The 24354-nt window shown below is 42.7% G+C and overlaps 1 protein-coding gene across 1 annotated transcript in view; it reads left to right on the top strand.

The window, feature by feature from the left end:
* Positions 1 to 17562, top strand: part of LOC139182014 (zinc finger protein 85-like) — a 55175-nt gene extending 37613 nt beyond the window's left edge. The window contains 2 exon segments of the mRNA XM_070785501.1: positions 16298 to 16696; positions 16781 to 17562. Coding sequence (XP_070641602.1) covers positions 16298 to 16696; positions 16781 to 17562 — 1181 coding nt within the window.
* The last annotated feature ends 6792 nt before the right edge of the window (positions 17563 to 24354 follow it).

The raw sequence follows: 24354 nt of genomic DNA on the forward strand, positions 1-24354 counted from the left end.
GCCACTCAGTGCGCCGTTACTGGACAAGGCCACAAAGCAGCAGCCAGGAGCCGCTGGGCCACCTGTCTCTCCAGCCTCTGTGGCCCATGAAAGCATTCCCATTTGGAGCTTCTTCCATATTTAGAGTTAAACCACTACCATCACTGAGCTCATGAGGAATGATATGATATCATTGTGTTATCAGAGGCTCAGTCGTATATTTGGTAATGCAAGAAGCAACTCGAAAGCAGGCAGAAAAGAAATAACACAGCTCGCAGTGCTAGTAGGGTCACAGGCAAGAATCTGAGAACCTGGACGAAGTGTAGCCAGCGTAATCCAGGTCCTACGTTTACTAAGACGGAAAAGTCTTAGTAAACATAGACCTGAATTAACAAAACTAGAATTTAATATTTAATGAAACAAATTTTCGCCTAAAATTACCCCCATTTTTATTAAACTAGGCCAAGACTAATTTGTTTTAAAAATAAGTTTGGTGTACTGACCACACAGCTTCTTCTACACGGTCTCTGCTGTAATTCCTCAGGAGTCTTGGACTAAAATTCCCAAAAGGCCTCTCAAGGCCAAGAAAGTCATGACAGAGGTTTGCCATCAGATTTTGACTAAGTGGATTTTTCTCTCTTGTTGTTGCTAAGTTGCTAAGTCGCTTCAGTCGTGTCCGACTCTGTGCGACCCCATAGACGGCAGCCCACCAGGCTCCCCCGTCCCTGGGATTGTCCAAGCAAGAACACTGGAGTGGGTTGCCATTTCCTTCTCCAATGCAGAAAAGTGAAAAGTAAAAGTGAAGTCGCTCAGTCGTGCAGAAAAGTGAAAAGTAAAAGTGAAGTCGCTCAGTCGTGTCCGACTCCTAGCGACCCCATGGACTTCAGCCGACCAGGCTTCTCCGTCCATGGGATTTTCCAGGCAAGAGGACTGGAGTGGGGTGCCATCGCCTTCTCCGTTCTCTATTCTAAAGGTCCCCCAAATCTCAAATCTTTGAGATTCTTGTATGTGTCAGGAGACGGTCTTTTCATTTACCTGATAAGGCTGCTCAGAACCCAAGTGTCTCTAATTTCTGGAGGGACAAGGCAGAGAGAAAAGAAAAAATGTTTGAATCTTTACCCAGAGGTGTAAATTACCAAACTGTTGTAAGTCTTACGTAGCTTGAGAAGAGCTTCTTTATACCTGAAAAGAGTGGAAGCCAGTAATGCGTCACCCCAAAGGTCATGAACGTTATAATCAGTTTAGTAGTTGATGTAGCCCCACGTAATTAGTCTTTGTTCTGTGTCCCTGCCTGATGACTGAGTGTGATGATGACAGTGATGGCTTTGAGAAGTTTGGGAAGCTTTGTTAAGGCTTGCACGGTGTGTCCAGTGAAGTGGGTGCCATGATCACTGGAGACTGTGGCAAATGTACCCCAAGTGGAAAACACATTTTAAACTATTTTTTCCCATTGTGAGGCCATCAGACGTGTAACATGTACCCAGGAAAGGCTGTAAGCCTTCAAATATAAATGAGGTCTGTCCGGGAGCTGGGGAGAGCTGAGTGGCCATCTTGGATTTCCTGTGGCCCTGACTCAGTTACAGTGTGTTTACCACTGTAAATTCCTTGATTTCGGAGACTATTGCCAACTCCTAAGAACATCAGGAAAACAAAAGTCTGACAACGAGGGGTTAATTCTTTGTAGAAGCAGAATTAGCTTTATCTACATGTACCACAATCTTCATAGATCATTGTGAAATAATATTTAGTTCACCAAAGTAACCAAAGATTGTAAAAACAAATATAAATCACTTTAAGGCAAAGAAATTTATATAGACTGTTATCAAAAGCCACATTCTAAGAAAACTTTATTCTCTTAATAGGGAGAGAAAACCAAATCCCAGTCTGGTCACAGCTTACTATTAATCACCAAATTTATTTACCTAATCAAATTCAGTGTAGTCTTAGAGAGTCCTGGCCACATATAACATTATCTTCCCAATATTCAGTTCAGTTCAGTCGCTCAGTCGTGTCCGACTCTGCGACCCCATGGACTGTAGCACGCCCGGCCTCCCTGTCCATCACCAACTCCCAGAGTTTACTCAAACTCATGTCCATCGATGTTCCTTTCGATCATGTCCATCCCAGTGTTGCTTTAATGCAAACCTTGAACTCCTGGATTTCGGGTTTCAGCACCAAGTGGTCTCACAGGCAGCAGTGAGCCATCCTGAACTGAATGTGGGGAGCCTGGATGAGAACCAGGAGTCCTCGCTGCCAGACCAGCAGGGGCCAGAGGCTAGAAGCAAAGTGACCCTGGGTCTTTCCTCTGCTTGAAAGCAAGAATGTCTCAAAGAGGCAAACCCTGTAAAAACAGATACAAAGTTCACTATTAGGGACAGGGCAGAATGTCTGGGCAAGCACACAGAGAAGCAGTTTATTTATTTAACACAGAGACTAAGTACCACACAGCGGGTAAGCAGTGCCGGAGTCCTGGGTGAGAGCCCAGTGAGAGGAGACTTACATCACTCACACAGGACGCCCTTCTGGGCCTTTGTTTACATTTGGAAAAAACATATATCATATAATACCACTCCTAGGTGGAACCTAAACATGGATACAAGTGAACTTCTTTACAAAACAGAAACAGCTTCACAGACTTAGAAAATAAATTTATAGTCCCCAAAGTGAAATGTGTGGGGCGGAAAGAAACTAGCAGGTTGAGAATAACATAAACACACTACTATTTATACTTCTAGAATAATCCACAAGGACCCGCCACAGAGCACAAGAAACCCTCTCAAAACTCTGAAATAACCTCTATGGGAAAAGAAACCGATAAAGAATATATGTACTTCTACGAATAAATGAATCAAGTTTCTGTACAAGCCATCACAATGTAAGTCACCTGTAAACTACCATTCAAAAACATTTTTTTAAAAAAAGAGAAAAGAACTGCTGACTCTGTTCCCTTCTGGCCTTGGGGACCTGGGCTGGTGTCACATCCCAGGAGTCTGAGCAGGCTTGGGTCCCCAGGCGGGACTGTCCTGGGGCTGAGGGCGCTGGGGAGGGTTTGCCAGGCAAACAGCCCCCCACCCCGCCCACCCCCATGGACTTGGACTGCCTGTTCCCCTCTGCATAAGCCCACAATCTCCAGATCCAGGGGACCCTCCTGCAGCAGAGCCAACCCTAGCGCCCCCAAAGGATGGTGGGGTCTCTGGGCTGGAAGAGCTTTGCAACGTGCTGTGGGCTCCCTGTCTCCTGGTGGCAGGGTTCCCACCTCCAGCCTCCTTCCTTAGGGTCACCCCACTGAGAGCACAGCTCCTTCTGCAGAGTGGTGTGGCAATCGTTGAGATCTGTCGGGGGATAAAGGCTCAGAGAGAAGAAGGAAGGAGACACAGCCTTGGGTGGATCCATTCTAATTAACAACCCGGAACAGGACTTGCCCTAAGGCTCTGGTGGGCATGAAGAAATGCTGCCACCTTGTGGCCGCTTTAGGTAACATCAACTGAAAAACCTGCGCTGATGGGCACTTAGTAATATTCACCAGGCCTTCTCGGATGTAAGGAAAAAACACCTGTCCTTAACTAATGCCCTCGAGTAGGTCCTGGAAAAAGAATTTAAAGCAGAGTAGACGGTCCAGAGGCCAACTTTGAGAGGTCAGTTTTACTCACACTGGTTTTTTAAAAAAATCACATGAACGGCCTTCACATCATGAACTCTTATAAAAAACCCAGATCAAAACTACAAGGAAGTATCACCTCACATTGGTTAAATGGCCTTTGTCAAAAAGTCTACGAACAGTAAATGCTGGAGCGGTTGTGGAATAAAGGGAACCTTTCTACACTGATGCTGGCAAAGTAAATTGCTAACAACCAGTGTGGAGGAGAGGGTGGAGGCTCCTTAAACAAGGGAAAAATGATGAAATTCACAGTCCCTAACCAATTACAGAAAAAGACATTTCAAATCCATTAAAGAACTAAACTGAGGGACGATTACTCTAACCCTCTTAAGGAAAATACAGGCAGAACACGGTTTGACACAAATCGCAGCAAATTGTTTTTGGATCCACTTTTAGGATAATGAAAAATAAGACTCAACAAAAGGGACTTCATTAACTTCAAAAGCTTTTGCACAGCAAGGGAAACTCAAAACGAAAGAAAAACACAACTCTGAACATCAGGGGGAAAATGCAACCGAATTTAAAAGCAACGTATTCATCTCCAAAACATGCAAACAGCTCCTGCAGCTCAACAGCAAAATACAATCAACCCAAGAGAAAAAACTGGCCAAAGATCTAAATGGATGTATCTTGAAAGGTGGCATCGAGATGGCCACAAAGCCTATGAAAAGATGCTCAGCATCACTGTTAGAGAAATGCCAATCAAACTGCAACAAGGTATCAGTTCACCCCCTAAGAATGACCATCCTCCAAAAGATCTACAAAGATTCAATGGTTCAGAGGCTGAGGGGAACAGGGAAACCTACACTGTGGGCGGGGATGGAAATGGGTGGGTGCAGCCACAAGAAACACAGTATGGAGATTCCTTAAAACATTAAATATAGTTACCACCTGATGAAGCAAGCCCACTCCTTCCCTCAGATCTGGATAAAATCATAATTTAAAGTGATACTTGCTCCTCTGTTTTCATGGCAGCATTATTCACAAGTTCCAAGACAGAGCTTCAACCAAAGTGTCCATCAATAGAGAGAAATGAACAGGAACTGATCCATCTAGACGCTGGAATACACTCAGCCATCAAAAAGAACAACAACAAAAATAATGCCATTAACTGCCGCACAGATGGACCAAGAGGTTTATCCTACTCAGAGAAGTCAGGGAAAGAGAAATATTACATCACTTACAGGTGCAATCTGTAAGTTCTTTCAAGTGAACAGATTTATGAACAGAAATAGACTCAGACTAATAAAACTCACCTATGATTATTTCAAAAAAGGGAAGGGTAGGGAGACATTAAGAAGTTGGAATTAACATACATACTACTTACTATCAGATAATCCAAAAAAACCTACTGAATAGCACAGGAAAGTGTACTGAAAACACTGAAAGAACCTATATGGGAAAAGACCCCTACAAATAAGAGACTAGACATACATTTATGTATAACTGAATCAAGTTCTTGTAAACCTAAAACAAGCCCAACAGGTATCAACTGTATTCCAACAGAAAATAAACACTAAAGTCGAACCAAAAGCGGAGCATGAAGAAATGCTGCCGCCTTGTGGCCACGTCTGGTAACAGCAACTGAAAAACCTGGGCGGATGGGCACTTGGTTATTTACCAGGCTTGCAGGGATTTACGGAGAAGGCGATGGCACCCGACTCCAGTACTCTTGCCTGGAAAATCCCATGGACGGAGGAGCCTGGTAGGCTGCAGTCCACGGGGTCGCGAAGAGTCGGACACGACTGAGCGACTTCACTTTGACTTTTCACTTTCATGCATTGGAGAAGGAAATGGCAACCCACTCCAGTGTTCTTGCCTGGAGAATCCCAGGGACGGGGGAGCCTGGCGGGCTGCCGTCTCTGGGGTCGCACAGAGTCGGACACGACTGAAGCGACTTAGCAGCAGCAGCAGCAGCAGCAGCAGGGATTTAATGAAAAAAACACCCGGCTTCAATAAATGTCCTCGGGTGGGTCCTGGAAAAAGAATTCAGAAGAGAGGGCAGACTGTCAAGAGGCCAATCTCGATATATTAGTTTTACTCACAGTTTTGTTTTTTTTTTAATCCCATGAAAAGCCTCCACACCCTGCAATCTTACCAAAATGCAAATCAAAACTATGAGGTACTGCCTCACACTGGTCAAAAATGACCTTTGTCAAAAAGTCTACAAACAATAAATGCTGGAAGGTTTTGGAGAAAAGGGAATTAATTCTCCTGCACGGATGCTACCAAGTTAAATTGTTAACAGTCCATTCAGAGGAGAGGGTAACAAGATAACAACAAGATAACAGCGAATGAAATTGTGACATTCCCTATCCTCATACAGAGAAAGTAACTTCAAACCAATTAAAGAGCTTAATGGAGGGACAATTACTCTAAACCTCTTGAGGAAATTACAAGAAGAACAAGCTTTGACATAAACCATAGCAAACTCTTTTGGATCCACTTTTAGAATAATGAAAAATTAAAACTCAACCAAAGAGTTGATTTTCTCTAACCTCAAAAGCTTTTGAGGTTTTGTTGAGTTGAGTTTCTCGAATCTCAAAAACTTCTGCACTGGAAGGAAAACTGTAAACCAAACTAAAAAAAAGAAACCCTCGGAATGGGGGAAAAAAAGTTTGGAAATGAATTTAGAAACAAGGAATTTATCTCCAAAATATGAAAACAGCTCATGCAGCTCAATGTATATATATTTAAAAAATCATCCCATTAGCAAAAATGGACCAAAGATCTAAATGGGCATTTGTCCAAAGAAGACATCCAGGTGGCCATATAAAGCACCTGAAAAGATGCTCAGCATCACGAACTATTGGAGAAATGCAAATCAAAACTGGGCCATGGTATCACCTCACACCCTTCAGAAGAGCCATCCCCCCAAAGATCTACAAGGATTAAATGCTGCCGAGGGCGAGGGGAACAGGGAATCCTCCTACACTGTGGGCAGGAGTGGAAATGGGCGGGTGCGGCCACGAAGGACAACAGGATGCGCATTCCTTAAAACACTAACCATAGACTTAGTACACGATCCGGCAAGCCCACTCCTTGGTTAGATCCGGAAAGAACATTAATTTAAAATGATACATGCACCCCTCTCTTCAGGGCAGCACTATTAACAATACCCAAGACAGAGCATCAACCAAAATGTCCATCAATAGAGAAATGAAGAGAAAACGGTTCATTTGTACACCGAATACTCTCAGCCATCAGCAGAACGAAAAACTGCCACAGGCAGCAGCATGGATGGACCGAGAGATTTATTATACTGAGTGACGTCAGTTAGAGAAGGAGAGAGATACATCACTTACGGGGGGAATCTATAAATTCATTAAATGAACTAATTTATAAACAGAAACAGGCTCACAGAAAACTCACTTACGATTTTTTTTTTAAAGGTAGGGGAAGGAAGACATTAAGAGGTTGGGATTAACATACTCACTGCTTATTATCAGATAGATAATCCAAAATAACGGGATAGCACAGGGAAGTCTACTGAGCACACCGAGAGAACCAATATAGGAAAAGAACCCGAAAGAGAATAGACATACGTTCATGCATAACTAAACCAAGTTCCTGTAGACTTAAAACAACACATCGGAAATCAACTCTACTCGAACAGAAAATAGACACTAAAAACAAACAACAAAAAACCCAACAGTGGAGCAGGAAGAAATGCTGCCACCTTGTGGTCACTTTTGGTAACGACTGAAAAACCTGTGCTCATGGGCACTTCATATTCATCATGTTTGCGGGGCTTAGAGCTCTGTAGCTCAGACAGTAAAGCGTCTGCCCGCAATGCGGGAGACCTGGGTTTGATCCTTGGGTCGGGAAGATCCCCTGGAGAAGGAATTGGCAACCCACTCCAGTATTCCTGACTGAAAGTCCCATGAACGGAGGAGCCTGGTAGGCCCCAGTTCATGGGGTCACAAAGAGTCGGATATGACTGAACGACTTCACTTTCATGGAGCTGTAAGGAAAAAACATCTGTTCTCAATAAATGTCCTTGGGGAGATCCTAAAAAGAGAATTCCTAAAAAAAGAATTTGAAACAGGGCAGTCGGTCAAAGGGGACAACCTCGAGAGGTCAGTTTTACCCACACTGTTTTTTTAAAAATCATATGAAAATATTTCAACATGGCGAAATCTTAAGAGAAATGCCAATCAAAACTCACACAGGTCAGAATGGACATTGGCAAGAAGTCTAAAACCAATAAACGCTGGAAAGGGTTGTAGAGAGAAGGAACCCCTCCTACATGTTGGATGCTGGCAATGTCAATTGTTAACAGCCAGACTGTAGGACAGTGCGGAGGTCTCTCAAGTGAAAAGAGAATGCAATTACCACACTCCCTGAACCCAGCCAGAAAAAGAAACTCCAAATTGATGAAAGAGCTCAAAACAGGGCTGATAATCTCAACCTCTTGAGGGAAATATAGGTAGGACAGACAGAAAGACAGAACACGCTTTGATATAAACAGCAACTCTGTTTGGATCCACCCCTTAGAGTAACGAAATAAAAACTAAACTAATTTTGGGGGCTCCAGAATCACTGCAGATGGTGACTGCAGCCCTGAAATTAAAAGACACTTGCTCCTTGGATGAAAAGTTATGACCATCCTAGACAACATATTAAAAAGCAGAGACATTACTTTGCCAACAAAGGTCTGTCTAGCCAAAGCTTTGGTTTTTCCAGTAGTCATGTATGGATGTGAGAGTTGGACTATAAAGAAAGCTGAGCGCCGAAGAATTGATGCTTTTGAACTGAGGTGTTGGAGAAGACTCTTGAGAGTCCCTTGGACTGCAAGGAGATCCAACCAGTCCTTCCTGAAGGAAATCAGCCCCAAATATTCACTGGACAGACTGATGCTGAAACTCCAATACTTTGGCCACCTGATGTGAAGAGCTGACTCATTGGAAAAGACCCTGATGCTGGGATAGATTGAGGGCAGGAGGAGAAGGGGACAAAAGAGAACAAGATAATGGATAGCATCACCAAGTCAGTGGACATGTTTGAGCAAGCTCCAGAGTTGGTGATGGACAGGGAAGCCTGGCGTGGTGCAATCCATGGGGTTGCAAAGTCCGACACGGCTGAGCGACTGAACAACAACATGATTATACATTGGAAGTGACAAGTAGGTTCAAGGGACTAGATCTGATAGACAGAGTGCCTGAAGAACTATGGACAGAGGTTTACAACACTGTACAGGAGGCAGTGACCAGAACCAGCCCCAAGCAAAAGAAATGCAAAAAGGCAAAATGGTTGTCTGAGGAAGCCTTACAAATAGCTGAGAAAAGAAGAGAGGCGAAAGGCAAAGGAGAAAAGGAGAGATATACCCATCTGAATGCAGAGTTCCAAAGCTAGGAAGGAGAGATAAGAAAGCCTTCTTAAGTGAACAATGCAAAGAAATAGAGGAAAACAATAGAATGGGAAAGACTAGAGGTCTCTTCAAGAAACTTAGAGATACCAAGGGAACATTTCATGCAAAGATGGGCTCAATAAAGGACAGAAATGGCATGGACCTAACAGAAGCAGAAGAGATTAAGAAGAGGTGGCCAGAATACACAGAAGAACTGTACAAAAAAGGTCTTAATGACCTGGATGAGCACAATGGTGTTGTCACTCACCTAGAGCCAGACATCCTGGGGTGTGAAGTCAAGTGGGCCTTAGGAAGAATTACTACCAACAAAGCTCGTGGAGGTGATGGAATTCCAGCTGAGCTATTTTTCAATCCTGAAAGATGCTGCTGTGAAAGTGCTGCACTAGGTATGCCAGCAAATTTGGAAAACTCAGCAGTGGCCACAGGACTGGAAAAGGGCAGTGTTCATTCCAGTCCCAAAGAAGGGCAATGCCAAAGAATGCTCAAACTACTGCACAACAGCGCTCATTTCACATGCTAGCAAGGTAATGCTCAAAATCCTTCAAGCCAGCCTTCAACTGTACGTGAACCATGGACTTCCAGATGTACAAGCTGGATGTAGAAAATGCAGAGGAATCAGAGATTAAATTGCCAACATTCACTGGATCATAGAAAAAGGGAATTCCAGAAAAACATCCACTTCTGCTTTATTGAGTACACTAAAGCCTTTGACTGTGTGGATCACAACAAACTGTGGAAAATTCTTAAACAGATGAGAATACCAGACCACCTTAGCTGCCCCCTGAGAAACCTGTATGCAGGTCAAGAAGCAACAGTTAGAACAGGACATGGAACAACAGACTGGTTCCAAATTGGGAAAGCAGTATGTCAAGGCTGTATACCATCCCCCTGATTATTTAATATATATGCAGAGTACATACTGGAGAGAAACTCTAGTAATGTAATAAGTGATGAAAGAGGTTCATCCCAAATTTAGTTTAGAAAACAGGAAAGGGTTTATACAAGAAAGATAAGTGAACGATGTTAAAACAAAGTTTTTAATCAAATCTAAATAAATATCAAAGAATGTATAAGAAAACATTTCATCAATTCCTCTTTTCTGAAGTTCCTGGAGGAGAATTACTGTAGATAGTAATCCATAGTTAAGACAGATAGAAAATTGATATGTTACTCTGCATCACCAGACAAAAGGTTGGTGTTTCAGTTCAGTTCAGTTCAGTCACTCAGTCATGTCCAACTCTTTCCAACCCCATGAACCGCAGCACGCCAGGCCTCCCTGTCCATCACCAACGCCCGAGTCCACCCAAACCCATGTCCATTGAGCTGGTGATGCCTTCCAAACATCTCATCCTCTGTCGTCCCCTTCTCCTCCTGCCCTCAATCTTTCCCAGCATCAGGGTCTTTTCAAATAAGTCAGCTCTCCGCATCAGGTGGCCAAAGTATTGAAGTTTCAGCTTCAACATCAGTCCTTCCAATGAGCACCCAAGACTGATCTCCTTTAGGATGGACTGGTTGGATCTCCTTGCAGTCCAAAGGACTCTCAAAGAGTCTTCTCCAACACCACAGTTCAAAGGCATCGATTCTTCTACGCTCAGCTTTCCTTATAGTACAACTCTCAATCCATGCATGACCATTGGAAAAACCATAGCCTTGACTAGACGGTTGGTGTTTAGAAAGGTATAATTATTAGCAATGTATTCTGGTTCTATCAACATGATTTGAGATTATTTGAAAACCAAAATGAATGTAATGCAACTCTCAAATTATTCCATGCTATGCTTTGTTTCTAATGTATGTGAAGTTACGTTTGTGAAGGTTGCTGCCTCAAAGATAAAAGAACCCCTTCTATCCTAGGGAGAAGTCATTTATATTTATTCTCCATTAGAAGATTAACTGCAATGTAATGTGTACACTGAACATCTAAATGGCGGTGTTTGTCATTCATGTGAAACATCCCTATAGGTCACCATGATGTAAGTGTTCAGGAATTAATTCTATGTATCAAAGTAAGACAAAATTCTAAATTTTCAATAGTTATGTCATTTGCTTATTAAGGATAAGACAATGAGAGTTCACTGGAATCTTAATGTATCTTTATCATATCAACTGAAGTCATGAATATTAGTTGACATGCTTGGGATAACGACATCTCTGATACCATAGTATGCGAAAGCCTTCCCAGAAAAGTCATATAGCTAGTTACATCTTGTTTATTAAATGATTAGCCTCCATTTTGTAACCATAGAAGTCACAATTCTCAGATCATTGTAGCAGACAAATGAATATTGTTGTCTATGCTTGTAAATCTGTATTTTAATTAAGGTCACACAGTGGATTGTAACAGGTTTTATTCTATGTGTGATATTCATATATGTTAATTAATAAAATTGAATGGTTTCTGGTGATAAAGTTGATGTGTAATGAATGGTTAATGCACCACCACCATTAACCTCTCCCACCTTCTTTAAGGCTACGGGGGAGAGATTGTGACAATAAACCATTAGGTAGCACAGAGGGATGGCATCTGTAACAATTAGTTTCCTTACTGGCCTTAATCCTCAAATAATGTCACATATTTTCCATAATTTCTACAATGTACCTTCCCCCGGCCCCTCTCTGTAACTGCGGGGACGCTGTGACGGTTCTAATAAGAAGGACCATACAGAGTACTGTTGAGAGCCTCCCTGACTGCTCCGTGCTGTTGCTGCCTCAGCGTCTGTCTGGGGACCAGGCAGCCTGCAGGTCCTTGAACTCACACCAGCCAGTCCTGTGAGCACCTCCACTAGATGACCCCCTTCCTAGAGACCAGCAGTCTTGCTGAACCCCAGGGTCTACTGCACAGGCCCCCCTTCAATGACACCCTCAGAGCTCACCAGAATCCTGCTCCTCTTGGTTTGAATGGACCCATCCACGCTCAGCCTGGGGAGCCCACAGCACTTCACCCAGGGTCCCTTAGAAAGGCCTGAACCCCAAGTACTGGAGCTATCTCTGCTTGGTTCTAGCCTGACCTCTCCAAGAAATTCCTGACCTAAACCCTTCCCTCCTGAGAGGTCTCAGCTGTGCTGAGTGTGAGGGCTGAAGCTCAGGGCTCCTGAGTGTGGGTCTTGGGGAAGAAGCATCAGAACAAACAGGGAGCTTGCTGAAGACTCATTTCATGGCCCCACCTCAGACCTGCAGATTCATAACCTCTCAGAGTGGGGCTCTGACCTCATGGGATTGTATACACTGAACTGGTTCAGAAAGAATCTTTGGCCAAGTGGTTTTCCACCTGTTTCCCATCAGGGTCACGTGACCAGTGGTGAGCGATAACCTCCCCGGTGCCCTTCCCACAGAGTTCTCTCTCCGTCCTGTGGGAGCATCAGTGTGGCGTGTAGGAAGTGCTCCAGGGGATTCTAAGGGGAGGCCTGGGTTAAGGACGTGGCTCCTGGTCCATTTGTGAGAGCTGAGGCCTGGCTTCAGTCCAAGCAGAGGCAACAACTTCTGCTCTGCATGAGCTTTAAAGGGGCAAGTCAGTGCAGCCCACACACCCCATGTTAGCAGAATTTGGGGGACTTTATATGAAGAAAGAAGAGTAGACAACAACAACAAATTGATAGATTGGTCTCCACGGAGGAGCTGATTGTCCTGAATCTCTCCTGAGACAAAGGACAGGAGAGGTTGGCGTTTCCCGCTTTTCAAGGTCCTTCTGCCTGTGAGGGTGTTGGGAGCAGGCGAAGGAGCTGTGCTGGCGCCTCTGAAGGTGTAATCTCATGACGCTGAGGTGATTCCTCCACAGTCTTGATGGGAAAACGACCCAGGGCAGCAGGAAGAAGAGGAGGAAATGGCAGCTTCTCAGGTGAATGTCCTGATCCAGGTTAGAGGCTGTGTCTGCTTTTTCCTCCTTAAATACCCTGGATTGAAAACATACAACTCTTTAATTTTCTTTTTCTGATATTCTTGCCTGGTGAGGTGGTTTTTGACTATTAAATACTGTTTTTTCTTTTATTTTTATGAGTCACAATCAGGCTCTTCTCTCTCCACGAGCCTCTTCTCCTTGTCTGCCTCCAGGCTCCCTACAGGGCATGAAGCATTCCCAGTGTGAATGAACAACTTTCAGTTTTTCAAAATATTCCCTTTTCGAAAGACCGACAAGGGAAGGCATTGATGTGCAGAATTTCTGTTGGGATGGGGTGGGGTCGCAATGAGTCAGACAGGACAGAGGGACTGCACTGAACTGAAACAGGATGACCTTAATGGTCTAGAGTTCCTTAGAGACTTTTGACAAAAATCTGACTATTCTCTACATTGGTAAGAAAGGTCTATTATTTAAATGCGCTATTAGGGATGCAGAACTGGGGAGGTATTTTTGGAGTAAAAATGCAGAAAAGTGAAATTTTTTCAAGATACATTGACATTTCCTTATTTTTGCCGAAAGTACCTGAGCAGTGACCACTTGTCTTCTTGAGTGTTTCTCTCACGTGACACCAGTTTATCCCATAACACCTGATGGTCACCAATTCGGGTGTTTTCTGCTAGATTCCCACACCATCAAGTTCCATTTTTGTCTCTTTATCTTTAATAAAATCCTGGCAAGATGTGGTGAGGGAGGTGCACAATCCAACACAGCTAAGGTGGAAACTTCATTTCCTCCTAGTGTCTCTTTGCTGCTAGTTGGCTTTGAAATATGAACACGCAACAGTGTTCAGGAGAGATACTGAGTTTTGTAAGGAGAGGTTTCCATCAGTCAAGTCAGACACTTTTCGCTTATAGGTTATTACGAATATTGAGAGTAGTTCCCTGTGCTATGCAGCAGATCCTTGTTGGTTATTTTTGTGTATACTAGAGTGTATATGTTAAACCCAAAGTCCTAATTATGTTCATTTTTCTAATGAGCAGGTCCCCTTTGGAGGAAAGGAAGAATCCCGGTGCTAGGTGTGAATGAATGAAGCGGATGACACAGGTGAGAGGTCCAAAGACCACAGAGGAAGCCAGACGTGTTCAGATGGTTTGGGGAGGCCTGCTTCACTAGAATGAGAAGCCTGGGTTTATGTCTGCCAAAGAGGGACATGACCGGCCCCGTTCTTCTGCTGTTTCATCTCCATCTTCTTCAGCTCCAGTGGGTTTTCCCTCAGTTTCACTGAGAGCCAAAACCGTCCTCCTGGTCTATGAGGACCTGCATACTCTCGCTGCTTTGGGGGACCTAGGAAAAGCTGCTAACAGTTCTGACAAACTCTGCCTTAAGGCCTTTCCAAATATCCGTCTCTGCCTCAAGTCAGAAAAGAGTTGTGGAGATCTGGGATTAGTTGACAAAATTCCAGAAATACTGGGAACAGATATATGCTTCCTGCTTTCTAATCTCCAATGGAAACTTCAAACATGGCTCTCTGAAGTTCATTCTCAGTCCCTGAAATCATAAAATGTAATCCCCAATTTCTACCTCCCAATTTTTTCTTCTATAAACAAATTTTAGACACTTTTAAGTGCATTTACCCCAACTCATCAGTGCTAAAACCATTTAATATATCTATTGACTCACAGAAATATTTTCACTGTTCTTTTATTTTGTATTGGAGCATAACCGGTTAACAACGTTGTGATAGTTTCAGGTGGGTAGCAGAGGGCCTCAGCCGTCCACACACGTGTATCCGTTCTCCCCCAAACTCCCCTCCCATCCAGGCAGCCACGTAACGTTGAGCAGAGCTCCCTGTGCAGGACAGTAGGACCTTGTTGGCTCTCCATTTTAAATATAGCACTGTGTACATGGTGATCCCTTATGGAGAATTGATATTTATTTTTCTTGAAATGTTGTTGGAATTTTCCAGTTAACTCATCTACTCCAGGGATTTTTTTTAATTACTTTTTTACTCTTATTAATAGTTGTAGATGTGTTATAGTTTTTTAACTCACTCATGCTAACATCTAAGGTGTTCTGTGTTTCTAAAAATTGAATCTTCCTTGGAGGTATTCAACTTTTTGGTATAGTATCATTCATCATAACCTGATAGAATTACCTTTTCTTCTATGTAATATGTACAGTGCCATTATTTTTACTTCTGATCTTCTTTGCATCTCACCTCTTATTAATATAGCTAAGGGTTTGTCAATATTGTGTACAACTGTAAAGCACATTCACTCAAGGTACTAAGTGGGATCTTCGTTATTTGTTATCTTTCAGCGATATCTTCTCATGACACCCAGGGTTTGTTCCCAAAGAAGCCGTGCATAGGAGATTCATGTGTAATGTGCTCAGAAATTCTGAGAGCTCTCAGCTTGGAAATGTGTACTTAATGAAAGACTGGGAAAGTAAGGGGGGCTGTGAAGGGCCAAAAGGATGTTGTTTTAGATGTAACCAAATCGGGACAATTATTCATGATGAAAACATGATTGCCAAAAGAAATTGAGGATATGCATCAAATTGGGAAAAATTCCATTTGAAGTCAATAAGTTCTGCAGAAAAATATGTTTTTGTAAGCAAGAACCCACATGATTTAAAAAAAAAAAAACATATTCTCTGGTGTGAAATTTTGAAAACATGGAAAGTCATCTAGTCTATGCTACAAATAATCACTCAAACCAGTACAAATATAGGTTTGAATTAAACAGTCAGTCATACATGTCTGAGAGCCAGAGATTTGAAAATGAAGGAAGAAAATCTCACTATGATCAGTTTGAGAGATCCTTTAGTGAAGGCTCATTATTTTTCCACCAAGAAACATTTTCTCCCTATTCCAATATCTGTAATGTCAATAATAATGAGACAGTCTTTGCCCAGCTGCCGTCATTCAATGGGTATCATAGTACAGATAATGCGGAACAACCTTCCATGTGTAATCCCACGAATGAGGCCTTAAGCCAGAGCTCCACCTTCAATAATTACAACAGTATTTATGATGGAGCCAGAATCTACCCATGCCTTGAACCTGAGAATCACTTTGACCAAGACTCGGGTCTCATGAATCATCAGAGAACTCTATATTCAGAGAACCATAGTGATGAATGTAGAAATGTCTTTTATCAAAGCTCAAATCTTATTACAGATGGGAATATACATATTGAAGAGAATAATTACAAATTTAGTGAATGTGGTCAAGTTTCTAACCAGTCATCAGAACTTACTCAACATCTGAGTATTCATGCTAAGGAGAAACACTGCAAGTGGAATAAATGTGGGAAAGTCTTTCCTCAATTATCAAATCTAAATAGACACAGGAAAATCCACACCGGAGGGAAACCTAACCAATGTGCAGAATGTGGCAAAACCTTCAGCAAGCCCTCAAGCCTTACTCAACATCTCACTGTTCATACTGCAGAGAAGACTTACAAATGTCCAGAATGTGGCAAAGCCTTTAATCAGAGCTCAAACCTTAATCGACATAGGCGAATCCATACTAGGGAGAAACCATATAAATGTCAGAATTGTGGGAAAGCCTTTAACCGAAGTGCAAGACTTAATCAACATCAGCGAATCCATACTGGGGAGAAACCATACAAGTGTAAAGAATGTGGCAAAGCTTTTCTCAGTTGCTCAAATCTTAATCAGCATCAGAGAATTCATACTGGGGAGAAGCCTCACACATGCAGAGAATGTGGGAAAGCCTTTAATAGTTGCTCATATCTCACTGTGCATCAGCGAATTCATACTGGGGAGAAGCCTTATAAATGTACAGAATGTAACAAAGCCTTTAATCGTCACTCAAACCTTACCTGTCATCAGAGAATTCATGCTGGGAAGAAACTATACAAACGTACAGAATGTGGCAAAGCCTTTAATCAAAACTCAACACTTACTCAACACCAGCGAATTCATACTGGAGAGAAGCCTTATAAATGTACAGAATGTGGCAAAGCCTTTAATCAAAACTCAACACTTACTAAACATCAGCGAATTCATACTGGAGAGAAGCCTTATAAATGTACAGAATGTGGCAAAGCTTTTAATCAAAACTCAACACTTACTCAACACCAGCGAATTCATACTGGAAAGAAGCCTTATAAATGTACAGAATGTGGCAAAGCCTTTAATCGAAACTCAACACTTACTCAACATCAGCGAATTCATACTGGAAAGATGCATTATAAATGTACAGAATGTGGCAAAGCCTTTAATCAAAACTCAACACTTACTCAACATCAGAGAATTCATACTGGAGAGAAGCCTTATAAATGTACAGAATGTGGCAAAGCCTTTAATCAAAACTCAACACTTACTCAACATCAGCGAATTCATACTGGAGAGAAGCCTTATAAATGTACAGAATGTGGCAAAGCCTTTAATCAAAACTCAACACTTACTCAACATCAGCGAATTCATACTGGAGAGAAGCCTTATAAATGTACAGAATGTGGCAAAGCCTTTAATCAAAACTCAACACTTACTCAACATCAGCGAATTCATACTGGAGAGAAGCCTTATAAATGTACAGAATGTGGCAAAGTCTTTAATCAGAGTTCAAACCTTAGTCGACATAGGCGAATTCATACTGGGGAGAAACCATACAAATGTAAAGAATGAGGCAAAGCTTTTAATTGCCACTCAAATCTTACTTGCCATAAAATAATTCATACTGCCAAGTAGTCTTACAAATATAAATAATAGGACAAAGCCTTGAAGTGAGCCGTCACCTCACTCAGCATCAGAGAGCGTGTGCTGGAGAGAGACCCTACAAACGTAGGAAGTGATGAAAGAGGTTTGTCCTAAGCACACACATCAGAAAATGCCAGAGAGTTCATACTGGGAAGAACGCTTAATGCTGTAAAAAATGTAAAAATGAATTTAAAAACTCAGGTCTACATAAATATCAGAGAATTCATCAAAGATAGCATTCAGTCAATAACCCTTTTCTGGTATTACTTTAAATCAGGATATTATAGAAAATAATCCAAAGTGAAAACACTTAGAAAAATTATGTTACTTGGACCATAGGATCAAGGCAAGAGATGTTGGACAACATAATTATTATCATTGTATCCTTATTCATATTGACAGTATGTGAAAGTGAAATTTAATATAACTCAACTTTCAAATTACCACATGCAATACCTTTGTTTCTGGGTGTATGTGAACTAATATGCTTTTTTAAAACTAATATTCTTGATCTTTGCTCCCTCAAAGTTAAACAAAACCCTTCTATAATAGGTGGAAATAATTTTTATCTACTTTTTTATGTACTATTAAGGGTCCTCTAATGTGAAATGTACAGTGGAAGTCTAAATGGAGGTGATGATTGTCGTTGTTTAAAACATCCCTCTATGTCACCGTTAGGTAAGTGTTCAAAGAATAATTCTTTGTATTAAAGTAAGACAGAAAGTCGAAATTTTAAATAGTTGTGCCAGTGGTTTTTTATGGATATAAAGATGGCAGCTCACTGAAATCCTGATGTATTTTTATAACAGCAATAACTAGAAGTCATGAATTTTAGTTGACATGGTAACAATCAGGAAATCTTCACAGATACCCAAGAAAAATACATGTAACCTTTTCCTGAAAGGTCATGTAATTAATGTACATCCTTGTTTAACTAAATAACTGCTCTCTCTGTTTTGTAAACCATAAATATCACATTTCTCTGACCACTGTATCACAAGAACAAGAATGTTTCCAAATGCTTGTAATCTGTATTTTGATCAAAGATTATAGAGTAAACTTTGGAAAGTTTTATTTAGATTATGTGTGAACTTACTCTATGTTAATCAATAAAAGTGAACGGCTTTTCATATATTAAACTTGATGTATATTTGAAGAAGTGTTCTCATCAGTAACAAGCTTCCAGGTGGTTCAGTGGTAAAGAACCTGCCTGCCAATGCAGGAGACACAGGAGATATAGGTTTGATCCCTGGGTCGGGAAGATACCCTGGAGAAGGAAATGGCAACCCACTCCAGTATTTTTGCCATGGGAAATCCCATTGACAGAGGAGGCTGGTGGGCTCCAGTCATGGGGTTGCAAAGAGTCAGACACAACTGAGCATGCACATACATATTCCACCACCAATGTTAACATTAACACAAGCATTATCATCCCCCTGGGGTTTTTTAAGTCGTCATTAACTGATGGTGACTAGAAAGTATCTGTAACACAGTAGGATGACATCTCATGGGGCTTCCCAGGTAGTGCTAGTGGTAAAGAATTTGTCTGCCAGTGCAAGAGACATAAGAGACGCTGGTTCGATCCCTGGGTCCAGAAGATCCCCTGGAGGAGGGCAGGGCAACCCATTCCAATATTCTTCCCTGGAGAAGACAGGGACAGAGAAGTCTGGAAGGCTACAGTCCATGTGGTCACAAAGGGTCGGACACGTCTGAAGTGACTTAAGATGCACAGAGAATGACATCTCATAGTAATTCCCTTTTTCTACTGGCAATAACCCTCAAATAACTTGAGATCATATTTTCCATAAATGGTACAGTGTGTCATTTCCTCATTTTTAACTACTGGGACATTATGATGGTTATAATATGGATTGCATAGGAGTATTGCTGAGAGTTATCTACAGTGCTCCATGATATTGCTGCCTTGGCATCATGTGTATGGACCAGAAGCCAATGGGTGCCTTGCTTTGACACCAGTTATTCTCATAAGCACACGTGCTAGATAACAGCCTGAAAGTTCATAAGCAGTCTTCCTAAATCCCAGGCCCTTCTGTTTTTACTCACTCATTTATTTCTGGCTGTGCTGGGTCTTGGTTGCTGTGCGGGCTTTTCTCCAGTTGTGGTGCATGGGCTTTTCACTGCGGGGGCTTCTCTCGTTGTGCCACGCGGGCTCCAGGGCACACACTTCCGTAGTTGTGGCTCCCGGGCTCCAGAGCGCAGGCTCAGTACTTGTGGGTATGGGCTTAGTTGCTCCGCGGCCCGTGGGATCTTCCCGGGCCGGGCATGGAACCCGTGTCCCCTGCATTGGCAGGAGGATTCTTAGCCACAAGGAAAGTCATTAATTTTTGGTGAGAATGCTTCAAGTTCTCCAGGCAGCCTTGATGCTGACAGACACCTGAGAAAAGGCTCTGGGACGTGAGGGAGAAGCATTCTAAAGCTCTGATCTTGACCATCATCAGAATAAAAGGGGAAAAAATTAGCAGTTGAAAACCACATCAATAGGCAACATCAGAAGTAGAGAATGAAAGGTTTGTAAACTGTTAATCCAGGGCATTTCAGGAGGAAAAGCAGACATAGCCTCTGACCCAGGACAGACATTTACCGGAGAAGCTGCCATTTCCTCCTCTTTTCCTCCTGCCCTGGGTCGTTTTCTCCTCAAGGTCATGGGGAAGGATCACCTCAGCATCATGAGATAACACCTTCCAAGGCGTCAGCACAGCGTCTTCGCCTGCTCGCAACACGCCCACAGGCAGAAGGAGCTTGAAAAGCTGAGAGGGCCCACCTCTGCTGTCCTTCGTCTCAGGAGAGACTCAGGACGATCAGCTCCTCCCGGAGACGCACGTCAAGTTTTCCTTTGCTGTCCACACGTGTTCTCTCCCCGGATTCTGCCAACACGGGAGAGGTGAGCGGCACTGACGTCCCCTCCCGACCCCAGAACAGCAGACCCCGCCGCCCGCCCCGGCCTGAAGCTGGCTCTGAGCTCTCACAGACGCGCCCGAAGCCCCGTGTTCAGCCCGGGCCTCGCCTGGAGCAGGAAGACAAGCAGCGCTGATGCTCCTCCAGGACCAGGGGCCGGAGTTTGCGAAGAGGATCCTCCTGGGACCCCAGATGAGAACCGCTTGCCTAAAGATTTTCTCTAGCTTTAAAGTGGATACAAACCCTCCCCAGTCTAAGAAGCTATGAATTAGCCAGTTTGAGGGGAACCCGTGAAATGACACGTTGAACAAGCCCCCTGTGGGAGCTGTCGCTGCTCCTGTAACACCTGTCTTCCGTGGCACTGAGCTGGAGCCATCCCACACAGCACACCTGGGAGCCCTGAGCCGGTGAGGGCGCGGGGCTGGAACCTCTGAAAACACCGGCTCCCTCCGCCTGATGCCCCGGGGAGGGGCTCCTCCTGGGGGCGGCCCTCCGTGGCCTCGAGCTGCGCTTGGGGAAGGGGAGGTGGGAGGCGAGTGGTGCACAAAGTCACATGATGCCCTTGCGGGGGGGTGTGTGGGGGGGCGGTGTGGTGAGGCTCTGCTCTCCCAGATCTTCCCAAAGTTACCCTGAGTCCTTGGGTCCTGTCTCCCCCTCCCCTCCCTGGGGCCACGTACTTTCCTTCTCAGTAGCTCAGCCGTGTCCCACTCTTTGGCAACCCTGTGGACTATAGCCTTCCAGGCTCCTCTGCCCTTGGGATTTCCCAGGCACGAATACCGGAGAGGGTTGCCATTCCCTTCTCCAGGGCATTTTCCTGACCCAGGGATGGAACCCAGTCTCCTGGATCTTCTACATCGGCCGGTGGGTTCTTTACCACTGAGCCACCTGGGGAGACCCCCTGGGCCCACATTCATTCACAAAATGATTAGCCTTGTGACCATCTACCCGCAGGTGAGGGGGCCTCCATCTTCAGAGACCAGGGGCACGAAGGTATTTACATCACAGCTTTCTTTGAAAATGAACCAAAGGCAGTCATGCAGGATTAAAATGTTTGTTGGGAAGGGACCAAAGCCTTTGGAAATGATGCCATAAATGTGTATTTGATGATACACAAAGGAAGTAGTGATTAATATTAAGTAAAAAGGTACACTGTAACTGAATTAGCAGATGAGAATTTTTTTTTGGTGTTGCTGCCCTATTGTATGTGTGTTTCTACATTTTAAGAATTGTTTGAGGGATTTCCCTGGTGGGCCAATGGTTCAGAATGTGCCTTGCAATGCAGAGAACGCAGGTTTGATCCCTGGTCAGGGAACTAGGCCCCCACATGCCACAGGGCAACTAAGCCCATGCTCCCACAACTAGAACCTGATTCAGTCAAATAAATAGATATTTTTTAAAAAAAGAAAAGGATTATGTGGCTATGGTTTGTTCTCTCTCTACTCTTTACTTGATATTTTATCACATCTATAAAGTGCATTAATTGAGGTAAAAATAAAACAAGGGAAACATACCCATTTTCTAAATATTATTTGACAGCATTAAATCTTTTTAACCATGAAGTGTGAATACGCCAATAACAATGTATTTTTTTAAGTTTAAAGATTTTTTTAGAGAAGGTTTAGTTTCACAGTAAAATTCAGAGAAAGGTGCAGAAATTTTCATATGCTTCTTATTCCCACACATGTGTAACCTCCTTCTTTATCATCATCTTCCACCATAGGGGTACTTCTGTTACCACTGATGAATCTATAGTGACATCAGTATTTAGGTCCATACTTTACCTTATAGCTCACTTTCAGGGTTGTACAGTTTGTGACATTGGAGAAACATATAATGACATGTATCCATTATTAAAGGTTTCCATTTATTTTTGTTTAGTTTTTTTTTTTAAAGGAAACTTCATACTGTTCTCCACATTGGCTGTACCAGTTTACATTCTTTCTAACAGTGATGTTCCCACCAAGGAGGCTTCTCTTTTCTCCAGACCCTCTTTAGCACTTATTATTTGTAGATTTTTTGATGACGGGCATTCTGTTGTAAGGTGATATTTCATTGCAGTTTTGATTTGCATTTCTCTAATGATTAGTGATGCTGAGCATCTTTTCATGTGCCTCTTGGCCATCTGTATGTCTTCTTTGAAGAAATGTCTGTTTAGGTCTTCTGCCCATTTTTTGATTGGATTGTTTGTTTTTTGGATACTCAGTTACATGAACTCTTTGTAAATTTTGGAGACTAATTCCTTGTCAGTCACATCCTTCACAAATATTTTCTCCCATTCTGTAGGCTTTTTGTTTTATTTGTGGTTTCCTTTGCTATGCAAAAGCTTTTGAGTTAAATTAGGTCTAATTTGTTTGCTTTTGCTTTTATTTCCATTACTATAGTAGATGGATCAAAAAAGATGTTGTTGAGATTTATGTCAAATAGTCTTCTGCCTATGTTTTTCGCTAAGAAGGTTATAGTATTCAGACTTAATAATATGAAAACCAAAGACCCTTCTCAATGTACTTTTTAATACTTCTAAGTTCAATGGTACATGGAGTTCAAGGGACTGAAATATTTCTTGAGACATCTGGTACCCATGTTATTGACTATTCTTTAAGAATTCAAATTCTTTGAATTAAAAAACTGACCAGTAAAAAAAATAAAAGGTTCCCACAAATAGTTTTCATTGTCCAGAAAATCCTCTAGACACAGAATATTCATAGCCCCACCTCTGCCAATCCTTGGATAACACTGAAATTTTAAAAATTAATTCTTACTAGAGTACACTTGCTTTACAAAGTTGGGTTCGTTTCTACTGCACAGCAAAATGAACCAGTCACACATATACATATACCCGCTCCCTTTGGGGCTTCTTTCTGACCCAGGTCACCACAGAGCATTGAGTAGACTTCCTTGTGCTGTAGAGTACATTCTCATCAGTTATCTCTTTTATACACAGCATCAATAGTGGATGCGTGTCAATCCCAATCTCCCGATTCATCTCCCTCACGCCCTTTCCCCCCTTGGTGTCCATACATTTCTTCTCTAGGTCTTTGTCTCTGCTTCTGGTTTGCAAATAGGATCATCTATACCTTTTTTCTAGATTCCACATATATGTGTTGATATATGATATGTTTCTTTCTTTTTTTTACTTAAAGCTCAACATTCAAAAAACTAAGATCATGACACACAGTCCCATCACTTCACAGCAAATAGATGGGGAAAAAGAGGAAACAGTGATGTAAGACAAGCATAGAGACAAAGAGAGCAAGCTGGGCAGTCAGGCAGAGAAAGATTTATTATAGGAAGAGAGAAAGTGGCTGACTTTAGAGAGAAGCCAGTGCTCTCTTTTTACAGCCAACCCTTGTTATACCTTATTGATGGGAAATTGCGCCCCAAAGGGAGGGGCCCTTAGTGTATCTTTAGCCCGCAGCTGGGGTCTTGTTATCAGGGAGTTGAAGGGGTCTCATGGTTGAGGGGGTCACATAGTTGAGAAACTGGCACCAGCAGGGGGAAACAGGATATCACCTTAAGGAAAAAACAGGATGCCACCAGGGCAATTTGGTCACTGTGACTTCATCCCCTGTTTGTCAGGTCACCACAACGGGCCATTTTTAAACTATACACTATGAGCCCCTTGTGAACCCTAACAAGAGACAGACTTTACTTTCCTGGGCTCCAAAACCACTGTGGATGGCAACTGCAGCCACAAAATTAAAAGACTCTTGCTCTGTCGAAGAAAAGCTATGGCCAACCTAGACAGCATATTAAAAACCGGAGACATTACTTTGCCAACAAAGGTCCATCTAGTCAAAGCTATGGCTTTTCCAGTAGTCAGGTATGGATGTGAGAGTTGGACCATAAAGAAGGCTGAGCGCTGAAGAA

The sequence above is a fragment of the Bos indicus genome, unplaced genomic scaffold (assembly GCF_029378745.1).
Source record: "Bos indicus isolate NIAB-ARS_2022 breed Sahiwal x Tharparkar unplaced genomic scaffold, NIAB-ARS_B.indTharparkar_mat_pri_1.0 scaffold_62, whole genome shotgun sequence".
In the NCBI taxonomy this organism is placed as follows: domain Eukaryota; kingdom Metazoa; phylum Chordata; class Mammalia; order Artiodactyla; family Bovidae; genus Bos; species Bos indicus.